Raw genomic sequence first — 19,899 nt, forward strand, 5'->3', positions numbered from 1 at the left:
CCTTTAGGTGTAGGGTTAGGTTGTGTACTTGAGACCTTTCTTGTTTCTTGAGAAAGGCTTGTATTGCTATATACTTTCCTCTCAGGACTGCCTTTGCTGTATCCCAAAGATTTTGAATAGTTGTGTTTTCATTTTCATTGGTTTCCATGAATTTTTTTAATTCTTCTTTAATTTCCTGGTTGACCCATTCATTCTTCAGTAGGATGCTCTTTAGCCTCCATGTATTTGAGTTCTTTCCGACTTTCCTCTTGTGATTGAGTTCTAGTTTCAAAGCATTGTGGTCTGAAAATATGCAGGGAATGATCCCAATCTTTTGGTACCGGTTGAGACCTGATTTATGACCTCGGATGTGATCTATTCTGGAGAATGTTCCATGGGCACTAGAGAAGAATGTGTATTCCGTTGCTTTGGGATGCAATGTTCTGAATATGTCTGTGAAGTCCATTTGGTCCAATGTGTCATTTAAAGTCTTTATTTCCTTGTTGATCTTTTGCTTAGACGATCTGTCCATTTCAGTGAGGGGGGTGTTAAAGTCCCCCTCTATTATTGTATTGTTGTCGATGTGTTTCTTTGCTTTTGTTATTAATTGCCTTATATAATTGGCTGCTCCCATGTTAGGGGCATAGATATTTACAATTGTTAGATCTTCTTGTTGGATAGACCCTTTAAGTAGGATATAGTGTCTTTCCTCATCTCTTATTACAGTCTTTGGTTTAAAATCTAATTTGTCTGATATAAAGATTGCCACCCCAGCTTTCTTTTGGTGTCCATTAGCATGGTAAATGGTTTTCCACCCCCTCACTTTCAATCTGGGGGTGTCTTTGGGTCTAAAATGAGTCTCTTGCAGACAGCATATCGATGGGTCTTGTTTTTTAATCCAATCTGATAGCCTGTGTCTTTTGATTGGGGCATTTAGCCCATTTACATTCAGGGTAACTATTGAAAGATAGGAATTTAGTGCCATTGTATTGCCTGTAAAGTGACTATTACTGTATATTGTTTGTGTTCCTTTCTGGTCTATGTTGCTTTTAGGCTCTCTCTTTGCTTAGAGGACCCCTTTCAAGATTTCTTGTAGGGCTGGTTTCGTGTTTGCAAATTCCTTTAGTTCTTGTTTGTCCTGGAAGCTTTTTATCTCTCCTTCAATTTTCAATGACAGCCTAGCTGGATATAGTATTCTTGGCTGCATATTTTTCTCATTTAGTGCTCTGAATATGTCCTGCCAGTCCTTTCTGGCCTGCCAGGTCTCTGTGGATAGGTCTGTTGCCAATCTAATGTTTCTACCATTGTAGCTTACATATCTCTTCTTCCGAGCTGCTTTCAGGATTTTCTCTTTGTCTCTGAGACTCGTAAGTTTTACTATTAGATGTCGGGGTGTTGACCTATTTTTATTGATTTTGAGAGGGGTTCTTTGTGCTTCCTGGATTTTGATGCCTGTTTCCTTCCCCAAATTAGGGAAGTTCTCTGCTATAATTTGCTCCATTATACCTTCTGCCCCTCTCTCTCTTTCTTCTTCTTCTGGGATCCCAATTATTCTAATGTTGTTTCGTCTTATGGTATCGTTTATCTCTCAAATTCTGCCCTCGTGATCCAGTAGTTGTTGATCTCTCTTTTTCTCAGCTTCTTTATATTCCATCATTTGGTCTTCTATCTCACTGATTCTCTCTTCTGCCTCATTTATCCTAGCAGTTAGCGCCCCCATATTTGATTGCACCTCATTAATAGCCTTTTTGATTTCTACTTGGTTAGATTTTAGTTCTTTTACTTCTCCAGAAAGGGTTTCTCTAATAACTTCCATGCTTTTTTCAAGCCCAGCTAGTATCTTTAAAGTGATGATTCTGAACTCTAGATCTGACATCGTACTAATATGATAAACTTTCAACACAATTCATTCAATAAGTTTACATTTGGACCAAGTTTTACTTCTTTTTTTTTTTTTAAAGATTTTATTTATTTATTTGAAAGAGAGAGAGAGACAGCGAGAGAGGGAACACAAGCAGGGGGAGTGGGAGAGGGAGAAGCAGGCTTCCCGCGGAGCAGGGAGCCTGATGTGGGGCTTGATCCCAGGACCCTGGGATCATGACCTGAGCCGAAGGCGGACGCTCAACGACTGAGCCACCCAGGCGCCCCCAAGTTTTACTTCTTGGGGAAAAAAAAATCAGGGCAACCTATGCTCATTTTTTGGCTTCCCCCAAAATTTCATATGCAGTTCTCAAGAATTTGCTCCAATTCATTTCATCCAAAGAGACTATAAAGTTAACACATGAATGGAAAGAAAAACAGTAAAAGGAACAAATATTAAAGCTTTTGGAGGTTGTCAGGCTTCTAAAACCAGGAGTGAGTTATTAAGAAGTAATGGGAATTATCTCAATTAAGTTTATTCTTCTTTTCCTTTCTGGTTAGCTTGAACTTTCCAGAGTTCATCATTTCCTGTTTAAACAATATTTACAATGCTATTTAATGATTATGGTTTTATTCATGAATACATGAATTAATGCATACTATGAATATCCTACATAGCAACCTCTTGGGAGAAATTACAGAGGGCAATTTCTTGTGAAAATATTTATACTTGTGTTGTAAACTTCAACTTAAAAATAAATTAAGGGCTTGAGGGTAGCTGTCTTGTTAGAATAATTGTTGGATGAAGAAGAGAAACCTAGCCAGACTAAATATGGGTATTATTTAAGAATTACTTTATTTTTATTTTGGTGATTTCTTTTATTCTTTTTCTTTTTTTTTTCTCTTTCTTTTTTTGTGTGTGTGCATTCTAGGACTGGATTATAGCACCAGAAGGATATGCTGCATTTTATTGTGATGGAGAATGTTCTTTTCCACTCAATGCTCACATGAATGCCACCAACCATGCCATAGTTCAGACTCTGGTATGCTTTGTCTTCGTAGAATTGAAAATGGTTTATGATGCAAGCATCATATAAACGTTATTTTAAAGGAAAGCATCCATTTATAGCTATAAATGCATTATTTTTTTCTTTAAAGCCCTTTTGGTACTTTTTTTTTTAGAGCCAAAGTAACAATTGTGGGTATAGTCAGGAAATTCAGGCTGGTTTAAAGAATAGTCCTGATTCCAGAATGGGGAAGGATTCAGCTAGGAAAATTGGAGTAACCACATGAAGTGGTCAGTCTGTGCTGATTTCTTCACTGTGCAATATGATTAACCACACAGGTTCCCAGGGGCTATTTCTAACCTAGCAATTCATTAGCGATCATTGCAAAAACATTGACTAATGTCCTTATTGAATTTCATCTGAGGGCTTTTACTCTAATTATTTAAGAATGTTCCACAACATACTTTAGTATTATGAAACTTCTTCAAGTAGAATATAAATAAGTAGAAGATTCATTTCTATTTCATGATCCTTATATTTTTTATAATCTTTAAGGTGGAATTTCATCTTCATTTTTTCCTTTCCTCATTCAGGAATTTAGCAGTGATTTAATCTCTAATAACCTGGGCTTATTCTCGTGAAAACAATAATGAAATGTTGATTTTGTGTTCTCTAAATGGTTGTACTGTATCTAATGAGCTCATGAAAGCTCTTGAGAGTCTGACATACCTGCCTTATGGTGTGGGACTTACTGATCGGGCAGAGGTACAATCTCTGGAAGACTAAGTGAGAGGCTCCTAGAAGGTGCAATAGACCATGTGATAAAATTCTGAATTAATGTTTTGGTTAATATGAACATTTTAACTATATGTCATCGAGATAGAAGGAAGAGGATAAATTGTTTTAGAGTCAAGACTTAGTAACAGAAGTAGCTATTTGGTGAATGGCAGTAGGAAAGCAGTGGCCATAAGGAAAAAATAATCTATCTTTGTGGGTAAGTCTTGTTTATGATCAACAAAAAAAACGGAACTATTAGAATTTGTGGGTTGACTCTTGAGGTTATTTTTTTTCAGAATTAATTTAAAATTTAAAGCTGATGGAAAGACTATCCCAGTTTTCTTCTGAATAAGGAATGGTATATATAAATTGACAGATTAAATCCTTGAATGACTTGATGTTTTCTGGTCTGGACATCATAGGAACTGGAAAAGAGACAGCAAAGATGCACGTCTATGGCAACTAGAGCGTGGGTGTTGCCAAAAACTCTGGAAATAACCTTGGAGTAAAGAGAAACAGAGAGATAAAACAAATGCATATTTTGAAAGGCGGTCATTTATAAATATTCTTTTTATTCTTGACCAATGAGATTGCCTACTTCTGTGCCATATGCAAAGTATAGAGGAAATGCCTGGGGAAATTTTAAGATTTGTTATGCTTTCATCTTTGCTATATCTATAAATAGAAGTACTTCTTGACACAGGATCTCATTTCTGGGGGATGGGGAGCTTTTCAAGGATGGGTGTGTTGTATTCCAACTTCTTCCAGTAAAAAGAATCTCTGTGAACGCTAGCCGTCTAGCCTTGCCTATGGGAATTCATGATGACCCAAAAGGCAAGCACAGAGAGACAAATAGCCATGGTCACCGTCTTTCCGTAGGGTCAAAGCTACAGCCACTCTTAGCTTATAGAGGAATGACACTTAATATCTCAGAAAATTCTTTGCCTCCTTATATTGTCATCTCAATGACTCAGAAAGCAGACTTCTGCTTCATTAAATATGTATCTAATGTATCAAAGGTTGCCTCAGGCTAAGCAATGCTTAATTATTGAAAAAACTCTGTCAAAATACTCTCCCTCTCGTTTTTCTTTTTCTTTTTTCTTATGAATATATAGCCACGTATTGTCAGCTTTTAGGGCTGTAGTCTAGAAGGCAGGGTCAAAAAACAAACATTAAAAAAAAAAACATCTGATGGGGACTTGGAACAAGACCCTGCTCTGCCTCACTGTCCTGGGACATGGGACATAAGTCATTGCAAAACTTGAAGCATACATGGGAAGTTTGATTTTTTTTTTTTTTTTTCCTGGCATTGTGCACTCTGTACGTTTGTTCTGTGAAGGACATGAAACAAGAAGACAGGCATGTTTGTTGCTAAAGGAAAGCATATTTGTGACTAATATGTTTGAGAAACCATTCAAGAACAATCCATTTTTTTTTTCAGAATGATTGCTTTGCAAAGCTGCCAAGGTCATTGAAACAAGGGGTTATCAATCATGTATGTGTGGGTTATGGAAGATCAAGCTGATGAGGGACACAAGCTGCATCTGAAATTTGTAGAAACTATCCAACTTTTAGTTTTGTGAGGTCTTAGGAAATTTCAAGTTCATGTCAGATCACCTCATTTTTCCTGCTGTTTCTGTCCACATGCAGGGCTCCTATATCATTTCAGCCAGGACATTGTGCAGCCAAAACTCTAAGAGGCTTTTTGTGGATCCCTTAGGACTCATCAGTGGGACTTCCCATAAACTCCTTTGGGGGAAGGGCCAGGGTAGGTGGGTGGGAAAGGGGGAACCATGTTCTGGCTCCTTGCTCAATGATTGCAAATCATAGGCAGACTGCCAGTCTGATCAAAATGAGAATAAACCCTTTGCTTAAGCATTTCACTTTCAGTGTACAGCTACCTTTTGAGGCTTTTGGAAGAGAGCGATATTCAATTTGTAAAATATCGAGGCTCCGTACTTCTGATTTAGCCGAACGTGCTTTTTGGCACTTGTCTAGGAGAGAAGGAAAGTAAAAGGATATTAAACTCCAGCCAGTCTGGTAAAAAATTCTGTAGAGAAGAGTTGAAATCATTGCTTTAAAACAAGTTTTGGATTATACCTGGAGTTCACTTTGCTGTGATTTTTATGTTTCCTTTACTGTGGAAAATTAAGAGTTGGTGTAACTTTTATGATTTATTGTTTAATTGTCCTTTAAAAGATAATTCTTAGATTCAAATCTTTCTATAGTCTCATTGTGTCCCTTCATTGATTTGCATTTAATAACTTTTGTATTTCTCATGAAGTAGATAGAAGTAATTGTTCTAACCAAAAGCAACTCAGTGCTAGTTGCCATGTTCTTTCCCCCAGGAAAATTTCCACCGAATATTCCATAGAAGGAGTTTTCCTTATTTGGTAGAATATTTTTCAAGGCCCCAACACATAATTAGAACTGGTGAGTTGACTCTAGGTGTTAATGCTTAAAAATACATCCTTCACTACCAGTCCCCAACCCCCAACTCAGCCATTGAACATAAATAGAAGAGTGATAGCTTAAGGGTGTGCCTGATAGTGTGACAAAACAAGAATATTATTTGAAAGCTGTAGACAAAGTGCCTATCTATGTTTCTTAAAAAAACAAAACATGTGTTTCTTTCCCAGGTTCATCTGATGTTTCCTGACCACGTACCAAAACCTTGTTGTGCTCCAACCAAATTAAATGCCATCTCTGTGCTGTACTTTGATGACAGCTCCAATGTCATTTTGAAAAAATACAGAAATATGGTAGTGCGTTCATGTGGCTGCCACTGATGTTAAGTAGTAATGGTAACAAGAAAAAGATCTGTATTAAGGTTTATGACTATAATAAAAAGTATGCTTTCAGACAAGAAGGGAATTTCATAAAATTAGTCTGGCTCATTTCATCTCTGTACCTATGTACAATATTGTGTATATAGTCACTTTTATTTATTTAAAGGTATATATTCTCCTTTGTGGATGCCTTATCAATAAAATCTATTTCATAGGTCTATTACACAATAGATAGCCTGGTGTAACTTTCAATGGGATATGCTAAGTCCAATTCAATTCCATTTCAACATTTTTTCTAATACGATTTTTTTATAATTTTCTGAAATTAGACAGAACTCCTTTGCATGTTAATCACTGGTGAAGGAGATTGAATGCATTTGGTTATGTTGTGCCAGTGAAAACTGATAGGATATTTATTTAGAAATAAAACTAAAAAAAAAAAAACCCAAACAAAAATGCTTGGATAAACACAATTTTTCTTTCAGAGTTTCTGCTTCATTAGATAAAGTGAAATGTTGACCTGGATTTGAATAAATAAGCTGTAGGCAGAACATAGAGGCTGAAAGATTACACATAATTGTTATAACTGTTTGCTTTAACAGAATTGGTGTAACTGGAGGAGCATGTTCCTTCTTGGCTTGTGTATTGTAGATTTTGCAAAGCGCTCAAAGCTTCAGGAATTCTGTGGAGACAGGCTTGAGCCTGTGTCCGTAACTTTCCAAGTTAACACTAAAAAATTGTAGTACAACCTTCTTACCTCAAATAAATCATGTCTGCCTATTATCTAGAACACTACTGCTGCAGATTTTTTTCAGATTTAAAAACAGTCCAAAATAAAGAAACATTTACATGCGCTCTACTTCCCTCCCCACAGACAAGAGTCACTGCATACATAAAACATAGCGAACAAAGATGCCGACAGAGCCATTTTCTTTAGCTCTCCTTTATAACTGAGTTTGCTGATTGATGTGATGCAAGGGATTTTATTTAGGGTAAAAGCACTGAAACTAAACTGAAGGAAATTACCAAAAATCCCAGAATGGCTTTGACAGAATTGCCATTTCGAAAGAACAGCTGAAATCCATTTTTCATATCTTTGAGAACGAGCTCAATGAAAACCTTATTTTGTAAGGGGATTTTGTAAACCTTCCTCCAAGCACAAATAATTCCAAATGGGAAGGTTCTGTTGTGTGTATGTGCATGTGTATTCTTCCCTCTGAAATTAATTTATTTTCTTTCTTTGCCTTCTAAGGCTTTTCTTTAACACACATTAACTTTCGGAAGAATGACATTTAGATGGATTACTTGCAATTTATGGTGGCTCCACGGTTAAGCTTATTTACAGCTCATCTAAAATATTCATAAAGCACCATTTATTAATCACCTTTTTGGACTTTTCAAATAAAACTTTTATCAGAAATAGCTTCAAAAATATTATGGTTTTTGTTTGTAATTCAGGTATATTACAATGTTGTTTTAAAATACAGTTTATCAAAGAAAATTTGATAATAACTATATTGGGGGGTACATTAAGTAATATATTTTTAAATAAATAGTGTACCATTGTAAGAATAAGAAACGGAAGTCTATTATATGATTCTTCAAATGTGCTGTTTAAATATATTTCTATATTTTAAAATATATTAAACTTGTGATGTTAGTTTCTACTGATTTGGCTCTTTATTTAAGAGGGATACAAAAATGTAAGTATGTCATAAGCTGAGACTCTAAGAATATCAGATGTAAAATGTTGGTGGATTACATGATTCCTTATGTTGTTTTTAATTGCCAAAACTGGTTTTTGTGTTTTTAATAAATAATCCACTGTTAAATGGACAAAGCAACAATCCATGAACTAAATATCTTCTTAATCTGCCCAAACAACAAAGAAATTTTTAAAATAGCAAAAATGATAGGGATGGAAAAATATCTCACTTGTTCTTTTTCACTTGAGAGGAGATAATTGGCATCAGTATTTTCATAATTTTTCAGACTAGGTATGTGACTGTATATACATATATGCACATATGCTCAGTTAAATTATTCTCAAATAGCTATAACAGTAAATTTGCAGTATTACTTTGGTAATACTTAAGCTACTATCAGAAGCCAGAATAATGTAGCCTGTTTTAACAGGGTCCAAACAACTCAGGATTTTTTAGCTAGTTAGGTATTGGCTTTTTGTTTGTGTGTTTGTTTTTAAATTCTTGCTTTATATGTATCTTGCTTTGTAAAGTGGCCCTAACTCTTTTTGAAAGTAGAAGGGCATAAATCACAAATATCAAGTTCTTTAAAACTAAGGCAAAAATAAATCGTCTGCGGTGAACTAAAGAAATAAGAAAAACACAAGAAAGAAAATCGAAAATTATTTTTTTTCTCAAGAACTGTCATTTTATAATCCCTATATCACCGTCATCGAATCTGAGCCAGAGTCTACTGGCTACTATACAGTCTGGCAAATATCATCTCCCAAGAAATTTACAATGAGTAATGTTTTTGATGCAGTTCCGTTCAAGGCAGAAGAAATCCTCTTTCCCAAACACGTCACTATCTCATAACTACTCAGTCAAGTGCTCAATCTATCATCCAATTTTCATTTCAGATTATTTGCAGTTCTAGGTTTTCTCCTTTGCATTTTATTTTATTTTATTTTTTCAGCCTGGAACTTTTTAAAGTTAGAAGTGAAGATGCCTTTGCTGATGAAACATATACGTTGCTAAGTATACATATATACATCTGTATTTTATCAAGTTTGGTTAAGATCATAATTGAGGAGAAAGTAGGAAAAGTAACAATCAATGCCAGTATTTATTCTTATTTAGGCAGAAAAGTGACACTATGTCCAAGTTAGCAATTTAAAAAGAGCAAGGGTTCTGCAAAATTACCTCAATGTCTGTTGTAATATTTGTTGGTTCTGCAAAATTACCTCAACGTCTGTTGTAATATTTGTTAAAGCCTGTTTGAAACATGGGTCTTTCAAAGACAAGAACCTGGATCAGATATAGCCTTTAAAAAGAAAGAGAAATTTCAGAAGTTTTAAAACACGCACCTTAACCTTTGCATCTCAGTTTCAACTTTGCAGAGGCAGCTAGCCTCCCATCATTCCTCAAAGGTCAACATATATACACAATGGAGAGAGAATGGGTAGATGCACTACAGCTTCTGAAGATTATATATAGAAGGACAAAAGACAAAAAAATACTGCATAAACAGTCCCTGGACCCAGCCAGTTTGGAAACAGAACCTAAGCTGAGGGGTTAGTGAGGTGAACAGTATTTTTTCCCCAGTTCGCTGTGGCTACTACTATGTGGTGAAATATAATAGAACCTACTTAAAAAGTTGGACTGTGTTTATTTTTCTGCAGATACTTATAGAAAAAGCCCAAACTAGGGAAATAATTCTCTATTGAGCCACAAGGCCAATAATATATCTTAGATTATGTATCTTTATACTTTCTTCAATAATTCACATACACCCACATACATACACACACTTATAAATAAGTATATTTTTATATATTTTAAAGAAGAAAGAATAAAAACACGAATACAAAATATTTTAAGTGAACCAATAGGATTTTGGGGAAAGAAAAATATAATACAATGGGAAATTTGAGAGAACTTAAAGTATATGAGGATCAAAGGGAGTTCTAACATCCATTTAATCAGTATTCCAGAAAACTGGAGACAACTTTTGGGCTAACAGCTGACCTCTTTATCAGAGCTGGCTCCTCAACTTGGAAGTCAGTCAACATATAATGGCTATCTTCAGACTGCTAAGGAAAAATAACTGTCATGTGGAATTCTATATCTAGCAAAACTATTCCAAACATTAGGGCAAAATAAAAACATTCTTAGGCAAGTAAAACTGAGAGAGAGTTTATCATCAACGGCAAAGGCACTGCCAAAGGTTTTACCTCAGGAAGAAAGCCCCAAAAGGAAATATATGTAATAACGATGAGCAAGGAGATGGGAGACATGGGGCTAGCCTAAAATAAATAATAATGTCTCATAAGTGTGGTTTTAAAAATCAAAAGAATTAAACAGTGTCAAATCAGGTTGAATAGAGTCAACATATAATGGAAGGTGGATGGTTGGAAATAATAGGCTTTGCATTTTACTTAATGATGATTAAATTAAACTCATTAACTTCAGAACACAAAGTAGTGTGTATATTTTAAATCAGGGTTGACAACATTTTTCTGTAAAAGATGTGATAATAAATATTTTAGGCTTGGGTTTTCTGTCCCAACTACTCTACTCTGCTGTGGGAGCAGGAAAGCAGCCATCGGCGATATGCACCCTAATATGTGTAACTGTATTCCAATAAGATTTTACTTAAAAAAAATGTGGTGGGTGTGGTTCGGCCCACAGTTGGTACTTTGCTGACCCCTGTTCTAAACCATTAGAAGGGATAATTGCAATGTGGTAACATACAGTCAATTCAACAAGATAAAAAAGAAGAAAAGGGTTTTAAAAAACATAGCAAAGGGGAAATATTGCATATAATAAAATGATGGAAGTAAATCCTTACATAGTCACATAATATTACATGTAAATGGACTGAAAAGATCACTACCGCCGGATTGGATTCAACAGCTAGTAACGTTCTGTTCAAAAGAAACACACCTAAAACTTTAAAACACAGGAAGGTTGAAAGTAAAAGGAAGGTAAAATATATACCTAGACAATACCCACCACAGGAAAACTGGGTTAATTATATTAATAAAGTATATTTACATTTTAATACAAACCAGTCATTACTGTTTTGAATATAAGGACATACTGTTGCCTATTGACTTTTGGCATATCTTCTCATAAAATTGTTTCTAGAATAGTTTTTAAAATTACATGTCTAAAATTAATAAACAAAAAAGGATCTTATTTTGGCATACAATGTTATTCTCTTCTTAAGGTTATTAAGACTCTGGTGTTTTGAACCTATTTATTTATGAGAGAGAGAGAGAGAGAGAATGCGCATGTGATGGAGGGTGGGGTGGGGAAGAGGCAGAGGAAGAGGGAGAGAGAGAGTCTTAAGCAGACTCTATGCCCAGCGTGGAGCCCAAAGTGGGGCTTGATCTCGATCTCACAACCCTGAAATCAGGACCTGAGCCAAAATCAGGAGTCAGATGCTCAACTGACTGAGCCACTCAGGTGCTTCAAGACTCTGGTGATTTGAAAATTACTTGTCTTTAAGACGAAAGTTCACAGTATTGTATTCAACAATGCATGTTGATATCAGTGAGACTAAGGTGATTCCACTTAGAAAATGAAATAAAGCCTATGGGAGAGAACAAGCACTTTTCCAAAGATGTTATGATGAGAAGGAAGAATATTTGAAAAATCTTGGCTATTGAACATAATGGGTCCAATGAATCTCTTTTCACACCAACCTCCTCGGGCTATTATTAAAGGGAAGTAAAGTATTTCCTGTATCCCTAATACACTAATCCAGCTTCTGGGCCTTGATAACATTTTTCCGTTCACCAGGAATGCCCTCCCTAAATTTTGCCTGCTAATATTCTTCTGATTCCTGGAGTGACTTCTCATTTGCTATTTCCTTCAAAAAGACCTAATACACCAAACCAGATGTGTTTAATCCCTCTAATAAACTACTGCAGCACTCCTGCTTCTGAGACATGCATCACATTATGCCAGCTATTAGAGTTATTTGGAAAATCTTTTGTTTCTTCTACATGGTATGATGAAGAAGTCCAACCATGTTCACTCATTTATTAATTCCTTAAATATTATCATAAAGATATTCTCATAGTTGATGTTCTATAAATAATTTGGAAATGAATAAATTAAGGTAGCTTAATTTATTATTTTAATAGAAAATAAGCAAACATAAAAGGAATATTGTCAAAGCTGAGTGAGGGATCTCAATTCTTTATTTTAAAACAAATGTCCCCAGGCAAAGTATCTTTCACTTTTAGGGCATTCTAATCGGCGTGTCATTAGATCTTTCTTTCTTTCTTCTTTTTCTTTCTTTCTTCTTTCTTTCTTTCTTCTTTCTTTCTTTCTTTCTTTCTTTCTTCTTTCTTTCTTCTTTTTCTTTCTTTCTTTCATTCTTCTCTCTCTCTCTCTCTCTTGTTCTCTTTTCCCTGAGGTTTTATCTTGTTGTTTTGCTTGAAACATATTCTTCTGCTTCTTCATTTTGTTTGGCTCAGCGTTGATTTCTATGCATTAGATGAAACAACCACCTCTCCCAGTATTGAAGGAGTAGCCTTGTGTAGTTGCTGAACCTTAGCATTCAACCTTTCCCTAGCTCTTGGTTGTCTCTCAAATCTTTGTGAGACAAGCAGCCTATCTATTTTAATAGCTCCCACTAGTTGAGGGTGTGCCAAGACCAGTCAGTGACTGACCAGGGGAAGATCTCAGTCAGCCCCTAGATTCAAGGTGAATGGAAGCCACACGCTCAGGCAGCAGCTTTTAAAGTATGCAAATATATATATAGTCCTTTGGGACCACAAGTGAAGCCCTCCTGGTCACCATCATCGGGCAATCTGGAGGTTTTTCCTGAGAGGCAGTAGCAAAAATCAGGGCTCCAGATGAGTATATAAGCTCCCTTTTAGGAGATACCCATCACCTGGAGCAAGATGGAAGGAGAGTGCAAAAATGGTGTCCTCCTCTATGTTCCCTGCATCTCTGTAGCTTCTAGATGTGTGCCAAACCTGAAGCCTACTTGTAAGACCAACGTTCCAAAGCTCCAAAGTAGGCCTCTTTCACAGAAAGGCTGTGGGTGTGTTTCAATCTCTTATCTGTGCAGTGCCCTGGGGATGGTAGCCTGCCAAGCACAGTCTCTGATTGTTACAGTCCTGTGGGACCTAGGAACACAAGTATCCCTGGCCTCCAGAGTCAGGAAACGAAGGGGTGTCCCCTGGGTGGCAGCTGCAAAAACTGGGTCATCAGACATAAAAATCAGGGCACCAGACATATGTAGAACCTCCCCTCCAGGAGATACTTGCACTCTGGAGAGTGCAAACATGGTGCACACTGGCTGGAGCAAGGCAGGGAGAGGTGAAACGATTGTACCTGCTTAAAAAAAAAAAGGAAAAAGAAAGGAAGAAAGAAAAGAAAGAGGAAGGAAGTAAGGAAGGAAGGGAGGAAAGAGATGGTGCCTGCTGGCTTTATTTATTTTAAAGATTTTATTTATTTGTCAGAGAGAGACACAGCGAGAGAGGGAACACAAGCAGGGGGAATGGGAGAGGGAGAAGCAGCTTCCTGCTGAGCAGGGAGCCCGATGTGGAGCTCGATCCCAGGACCCTGGGATCCTGACCTGAGCCGAAGGCAGACGCTTAACGACTGAGCCACGCAGGCGCCCCACCTGTTGGCTTTAAAAAGGCAGAGGGAGAGGCTTTAACAAGATGGCCCCCCCAGCCTCCAACCCTGGAGCATACCCCAGCAGGCCCCAGCCCCTCAGACCGATGCTTCCGGATTAGCAAATGAGTCTCATTCACGTATGATCTGGGTGCTTTTCAGAGGGCTGCTTCTACACCGGACCCTGGGACAGGTGAGTTTGCAAGTTAGCACTTTAAGTAGTGTTTCTCAGTTCACCTCAGTCCCGCAACTCTCACAGGCACAAGCCTAGCTTGTTTTCAAAGTCAGATGTTTTGTGAGCTCATTGCTCAGGTGCTGGTCTTAAATGGTAGCGTGCTTGACGTGAGGAACAAACCCTTTGCCTCTCAGGGAGAAGCTCTGGGTTTTTTTTTTTTTTTTAAAGATTTTATTTATTTATTTGACAGAGAGAGACAGCGAGAGCAGGAACACAAGCAGGGGGAGTGGGAGAGGGAGAAGCGGGCTTCCCGCAGAGCAGGGAGCCCGATGTGGGACTCGATCCCAGGACCCTGGGATCATGACCTGAGCCGAAGGCAGACGCTTAACGACTGAGCCACCCAGGCGCCCGAGAAGCTCTGGGTTTTGAGTTGCCTCCTGATTGTGGGTCTCCGTGCCGGGGTGGGGTTTATGGTGAGATTTTTATCTCAGACTTTCCTCCTCCCTTTGATGTGGTTACTGTCTTGTTTGCCCAACATGAAGGGGTTGCTCTGCCAGTTTTTAGGTTTTTTAAAGAGGAAATTGTTCCATTTATATAGCTGTAGATTCCACGTACCCATGGGAGGAGGTAATTTCAGGATCTTCCTGTGTTGCCATCTTGAACTGGAACCTCGAGGGCATTCTAATCAGCGTACAACAAGGTGCACAATATGGAGCCCACCAGATGATTTAGTACTTCTAAATTACAAATGGAAAAAAAAAGGCCTCCAGAAAGTAGAAAGTGCTACTTCATTCATGTAGTGGTGACACAGAACTGAACATAGAGACAAAAGGAGTTATTTATGTAGTCATCTGTGGGAAGAACATTCCTGGCCAAGGTAGCAACAGTGTGCTTGGCACGTCTGAGAAGCAAGGAAGCTAGTGTGGTCATGGTAGAGTAGAGTGAGTGTTCAGGCCAGAGGGAAGACATGAATTCAGGGAGATGGCAGGGAGTCAGATGGTGTAGAGTCTTAAAGCCCACCACGAGGACTTTGAATTTTTACTCTGAAATGAAAAGACATTCAGAGTTTTTGAGTAGAAAAGGGCATGGCTTGTGTTTTAAAAGGAGCATTGGCTGTTGTAAGGAGAGCCCCGGGTAAGACAGCAAAGACAGATGCAGAAAGACAGTTTAGGAAATTTTGAAATCATCCAGTCTTAGAGAGTATGGTGACTTGGACCAGTGTGGTAAACTGTGGAAGTGGTGAGAAGTCATTAGAATCCGGAAATATTTCAGAGGTAGAGTAGATAGGATTTGCTACTGGGATGTGACAAAAGAGTGAGTTAAAGGTGACTCCCACTAATATGGCCTGAGTAGGAGCACCTGAGTGGCTCAGTCAGTTAAGCGTCTGCCTTCGGCTCAGGTCATGATCCCAGGGTCCTGGAATCGAGCCCCATATCAGGCTCTCTGCTCAGGGTGATGCCTCTTCTCCTTCTCCTCCCCCTCCCCGCTCGTGCTTGCTCTCCCCGCCTGTGCTTGCATGCCCCGCTTGTGCTCTCTGTCACCATCTTTAAAAAAAAAAAAAAAAAAAAAAAAAAAAATATATATATATATATATATATATATATATATATATATATATGGCGTGAGTAAATGGAAGAAGAATCATTTACTGAGCTCCAGCATAGGATGGGGAGGGACTGCCCCAAGGAGTTGAGAGTTTGATTCAGGGTATGTTCACTTCTGAGTGAAAGTTCCAAAAAGTGGTTAGAAATATGAGCCCTGAGATTACAGGAGAGGTCCCGGGCAAAGATATAAATCTGTAAATTATTAGTATATAGGTGATACGTAAAGCCAAGCAATCAATGAGATCACTGCTGCAAATAGTCTAGCAGTTAAGTGAGAACCCTTCTCCAGCTTTTATAACCCACTGCTTGATTATGACCAAGGACTACCTGTGGGAAACAGATACTGACATGAAGAAAATCAACTTAGTTGTGCTCCTGTCTGCCACAGGGCTTTGTGAATCAGGTTGTCTCTGTTTATTGAGAAAATTCAGTTGGAACTCCCTATAGGTATTGTAGAAAATAAAATTCAGGTATTAGTTTACTAAATAACTTTCTATCATTTTGTAATAATAATGTTTGCTGTACTTTTAAGAGAGTCGAAGCAGTTTTGGGAGAGTGAAGGTGCAGTGAGAAAAAGGATGAAGCTAAATATCTGGGAACTTTTGTATAAAATGTCACTGACATAAATGTTATATGCATTCGGGTTCTTAATGAAAAACAAATACAAAAGTGTAATACATTATTTTCCATCATACTATACATGTAATAAGGGGGACAATGAACTTTAAAGGTAGCGTAAAGGTCTCAGGAGAGACATAATGAAGATATCTCTAATTTAAAATTTTACTGAACATTAAAATGGCTCTTCAAGCAGAGACTGAAAACCCCTTCATCGAAGTGCTGCTGATTTTTTTATCATTCCTATCTCTCCGCATTGACAAGGGCCAATTCCACCTTGAAACTTTTTTTTAATTTTATTTTTTTTTAAGATTTGTATTTATTCATTTGAGAGAGCACAGGAGGGAGGAGGGTCAGAGGGAGAAGCAGACTCCCCGCTGAGCAGGGAGTCCGATGCGGGACTCAATCCCGAGACTCCAAGATCATGACCTGAGCAGAAAGGCAGTTGCTTAACCAACTGAGCCACCCAGGCGCCCCCATCTTGAAACTTTTAATTGCAAGTTCCCTAGCATATTATTAAAATTTCTTTCATGTACACACAGCTTTATTTTGAGCTAAAATTAGAGCTATTTTCTGTTTGTGAAGCTGAAACTTTTTTTTTTTGGCATTAGGAGCTAGTAAGAAAGTTTGTTTTTTAGGAGAACTGTGTATACTGATACAGAAAAATTTCTATCACAAGGAAACAATGTGAATATGAGCCCCAAATTTTCTAGACGTGTAGTATCCGTGTCACTGTTTTATAGGAGCACAATATTATTAAGGCGTTAAGGTGTTTTACTTCTATTAGGCATAATCATGTATCGTGTTCATACTAATGACAAAAATGAATATATGGTTAATTTTATGCCGATACCTTTCTTTAATCTGTGCTGCTTGCTCTTATTTTAATTTTACTAACTTTAAAGATCAGTGCCTCAAATTTTGTCTCTAGAGCCTGAAGAAGTCTTTTAAGTATGCTCTGTATTTTATTTGTTTTATTATTCAAGGCTTCTAACAGCTCTCTGAGGGAGTGCTGTATGCTAGATGATGTTCTGGGAGTTGATTTAGAAGAGCTTAGCCAAGTCTGTTGCATGTTTAACATGATGAACATTTTGAAGAAGTCTGTTTTCTTACTTTTCTTTTCAAACATCTCGTCACAAGGATGTAGAGAGTGCCAAACAATCAAATCAGGAATACAGATGCTTAATCTGTTTTGAAATAAGTGTACTAAACCAGTTTACTGTAGTATTATCTGTGAAAAAGAAAATGAAATAAGAAAAAGCCTTGTCATGAGAAAGCTGTGTAAATTGACATGTGTGTGACTCTCTGTTGTCTAGCTTTCCTTGGTGAAGAGTTTGAGTTCCTACTTATTAGCTAAATGTAAATGAGACATACATTAAGATGAGAAGACAGAAACATTAAAACAATGAATGAGGAAAGGTATATGAACAATTCAGTAGAAAAATGAGTAAAAATTTGAGCAGGCATTTCCCAAAGAAGAAAATAATAACCAAGTAATACATGGACAATGTTCAGCCTCACTAACATTTATAAAAAGGCAAGTAAAGACCACAATGAGATAGCATTTCACATCAGATTGGCAAATAATTTTTATTAAAGAAAGAAATATTGACTGTTGGAGAGAATTTGGATCATTATGCTGCTAATGGGAGTATAAATCGGGTAAATAAATTGGGAGTATAAATTATTGGTAAAATAATTTTGAAAACAATTTAGCATAATCCTGTAAAGAATATTCACAGACTTTACCACCTAATGATTCCTCTTCTAAATATTCACCAATGGAAATACTTCTGAAGATTTGAACTGGAAAATTATACAAGAAGGTTTATTACAAAAGTGTTCATCTGAGGAAACAATAAAAAACAAACAAATATATGTATGTTACAACTGAAAAGCCAGACATGACACAGATGTTCATCTACAGAAAATGGACAAATATGTCATATAATAAAGCAGTGAAATGAGTAAACCACAACTTCGTGGATAAATCTCACAAGCATAATATTGGAAAAATAAAGTTCATCGTAGAAGGTTTTATATGGTATGATGTAATTTTTATAAATCTCAAAATAAAGCAAAACTAAATAATACATCTGTAGGCATATATATGTATGTGTACATTAAAAAATAGCAAGGGAATGATAAAAAAAATCAAAATTCAAGATAATGGTTAGCCCAAAGGGATGGAAAAGTGATTTTAATTGAGGATGGAGCTATTTGTAATGCTATTTCTTAGTACAAATGGTAGTATAAATAGCTAAGAGTTTATTAGCATTTTTAAAAATGCATATATACATTATGTCTCAGTTAGTGTTTTCATATAAAACAATACCTTTACATCTTAATGGGTTACAACAATGGATTTACTAGCTCACAATTCAGTAGATCAGCAACTTGGACTAGACTCAGCTATCCTTGTTCTACTGATCTTATCTGGACTCACTCCTGAAGCTGTAGTCAGTTTTTGCAGCTGCGGGGCTGGGCGGTCTTAGGTACCATTATTCATGTCTGGCAGTTGGTGTAGGCTGTTGGTTGGTGCTGTTTCAGTAGGAGTGATAGGGGTGGCTAGGCCTCAAGTCTCCAGCAGGCTTATTTCCATGCTAGTCATTACAGAATTCCTAGAAGTTAGAAAGCACAGTCTGATGTGCAAGTCCATTCAGGGTCTTGTATCACATTTTATATTATCCTATAAGCCAACGCAAGGCATGTGAACCAAGCCCAGAGTCCATGTGGGAGGGAAATACATAAAAGCATGCATATGGATAGGCATGAACAAACCGAGGGTTTGGGGAGAATGGATGGGAGGCAGGAAGGAAGCCTAGAGGGCAGAATGTCCATTCCCCACATTCTTTGTTATCCTTTGCTATTTGATTATCACACTCATGCTGTTGTGCATTAGTGTCTCCTAGAGCCCCTCCCTAAAAGCAGAGCTCAAGTACTGGCCTATGCATCACACTTTCTCTAAAGAATGAGTCAGATACGACATTCCTCTAAATGACTTCCCTAAACAGGCAGTTTGGAAGAGGTATTTTCTGAATGATATTTTTATGGATCAAGAGAGGTTTACTGTATATGTTTAAAAGCAAATGAAAAATACCAATAACAAATGTGGATAGCTCTTTGGGCCCATGGAATTAGAGAAGGAAGCCATAGGAGAAGCTGGAGCAAAATCCTATGTGCTATAGACAGAGTTACGGTAGTCTTTATTAATAGGCCCAGTTATTCAGCCTTTCCTCTATCCATACCCTTTGTTGTTGGACTTAAAGTTCCTTTCACTAAAAATGTGAAGTGTATTTTTCCACTCCTTGCCTTTGAACTCGACAACATAATTTACTATGTCTAATGGAAAATTGGTGGGTGTGAAATGAAAAAAGTGTGGAAAAGCACTTGCATGATTCGGCTTTCTCTCTATTGCATCACTAGCAATACCATGAGGATATGTTTAGGTACCCTGTTATTTCAGGAGAAGGATGAGAAAGTCTCGGAGGTAAAGACCCATTGACACATGCAAGAACCCAGTCAAGCTCAACAGGGCTTCCAAGCCTTGCCCCACTTAGATTAGCTGACCCAGAGATAACCTGAGTAAATAAAGGCTTATTCCTGTATGCTGTTGAGATTTTTGTGATTGGTTGTTACATTAGCATTACATAGCATTATTGTGGACTTAGCTTACTGATACATAACTATAAACATAAAGTGGAATTTTGTTCCAAGGGCTCTCTTATTTTCAGCAGTGAAAGATGCTTGGTTTATATAACAAAAACC

General features: G+C 37.2%; 1 protein-coding gene across 2 annotated transcripts in view; it reads left to right on the top strand.

The window, feature by feature from the left end:
- BMP5 (bone morphogenetic protein 5) overlaps positions 1-8,083 on the top strand; it is a 119,177-nt gene extending 111,094 nt beyond the window's left edge. The window contains exons 6-7 of one of the 2 annotated variants that reach the window (XM_036120597.2): positions 2,772-2,882; positions 6,263-8,083. In XM_036120597.2, the coding sequence (XP_035976490.1) occupies positions 2,772-2,882; positions 6,263-6,412 (261 nt within the window). In that variant the 3' untranslated portion in view covers positions 6,413-8,083. The remainder of the gene's footprint in view (positions 1-2,771; positions 2,883-6,262) is intronic. The other variant, XM_036120598.2, reaches the window with a different exon arrangement.
- Positions 8,084-19,899: the final 11,816 nt, after the last annotated feature.

Source organism: Halichoerus grypus, chromosome 9, assembly GCF_964656455.1.
Source record: "Halichoerus grypus chromosome 9, mHalGry1.hap1.1, whole genome shotgun sequence".
NCBI classification, from domain to species: domain Eukaryota; kingdom Metazoa; phylum Chordata; class Mammalia; order Carnivora; family Phocidae; genus Halichoerus; species Halichoerus grypus.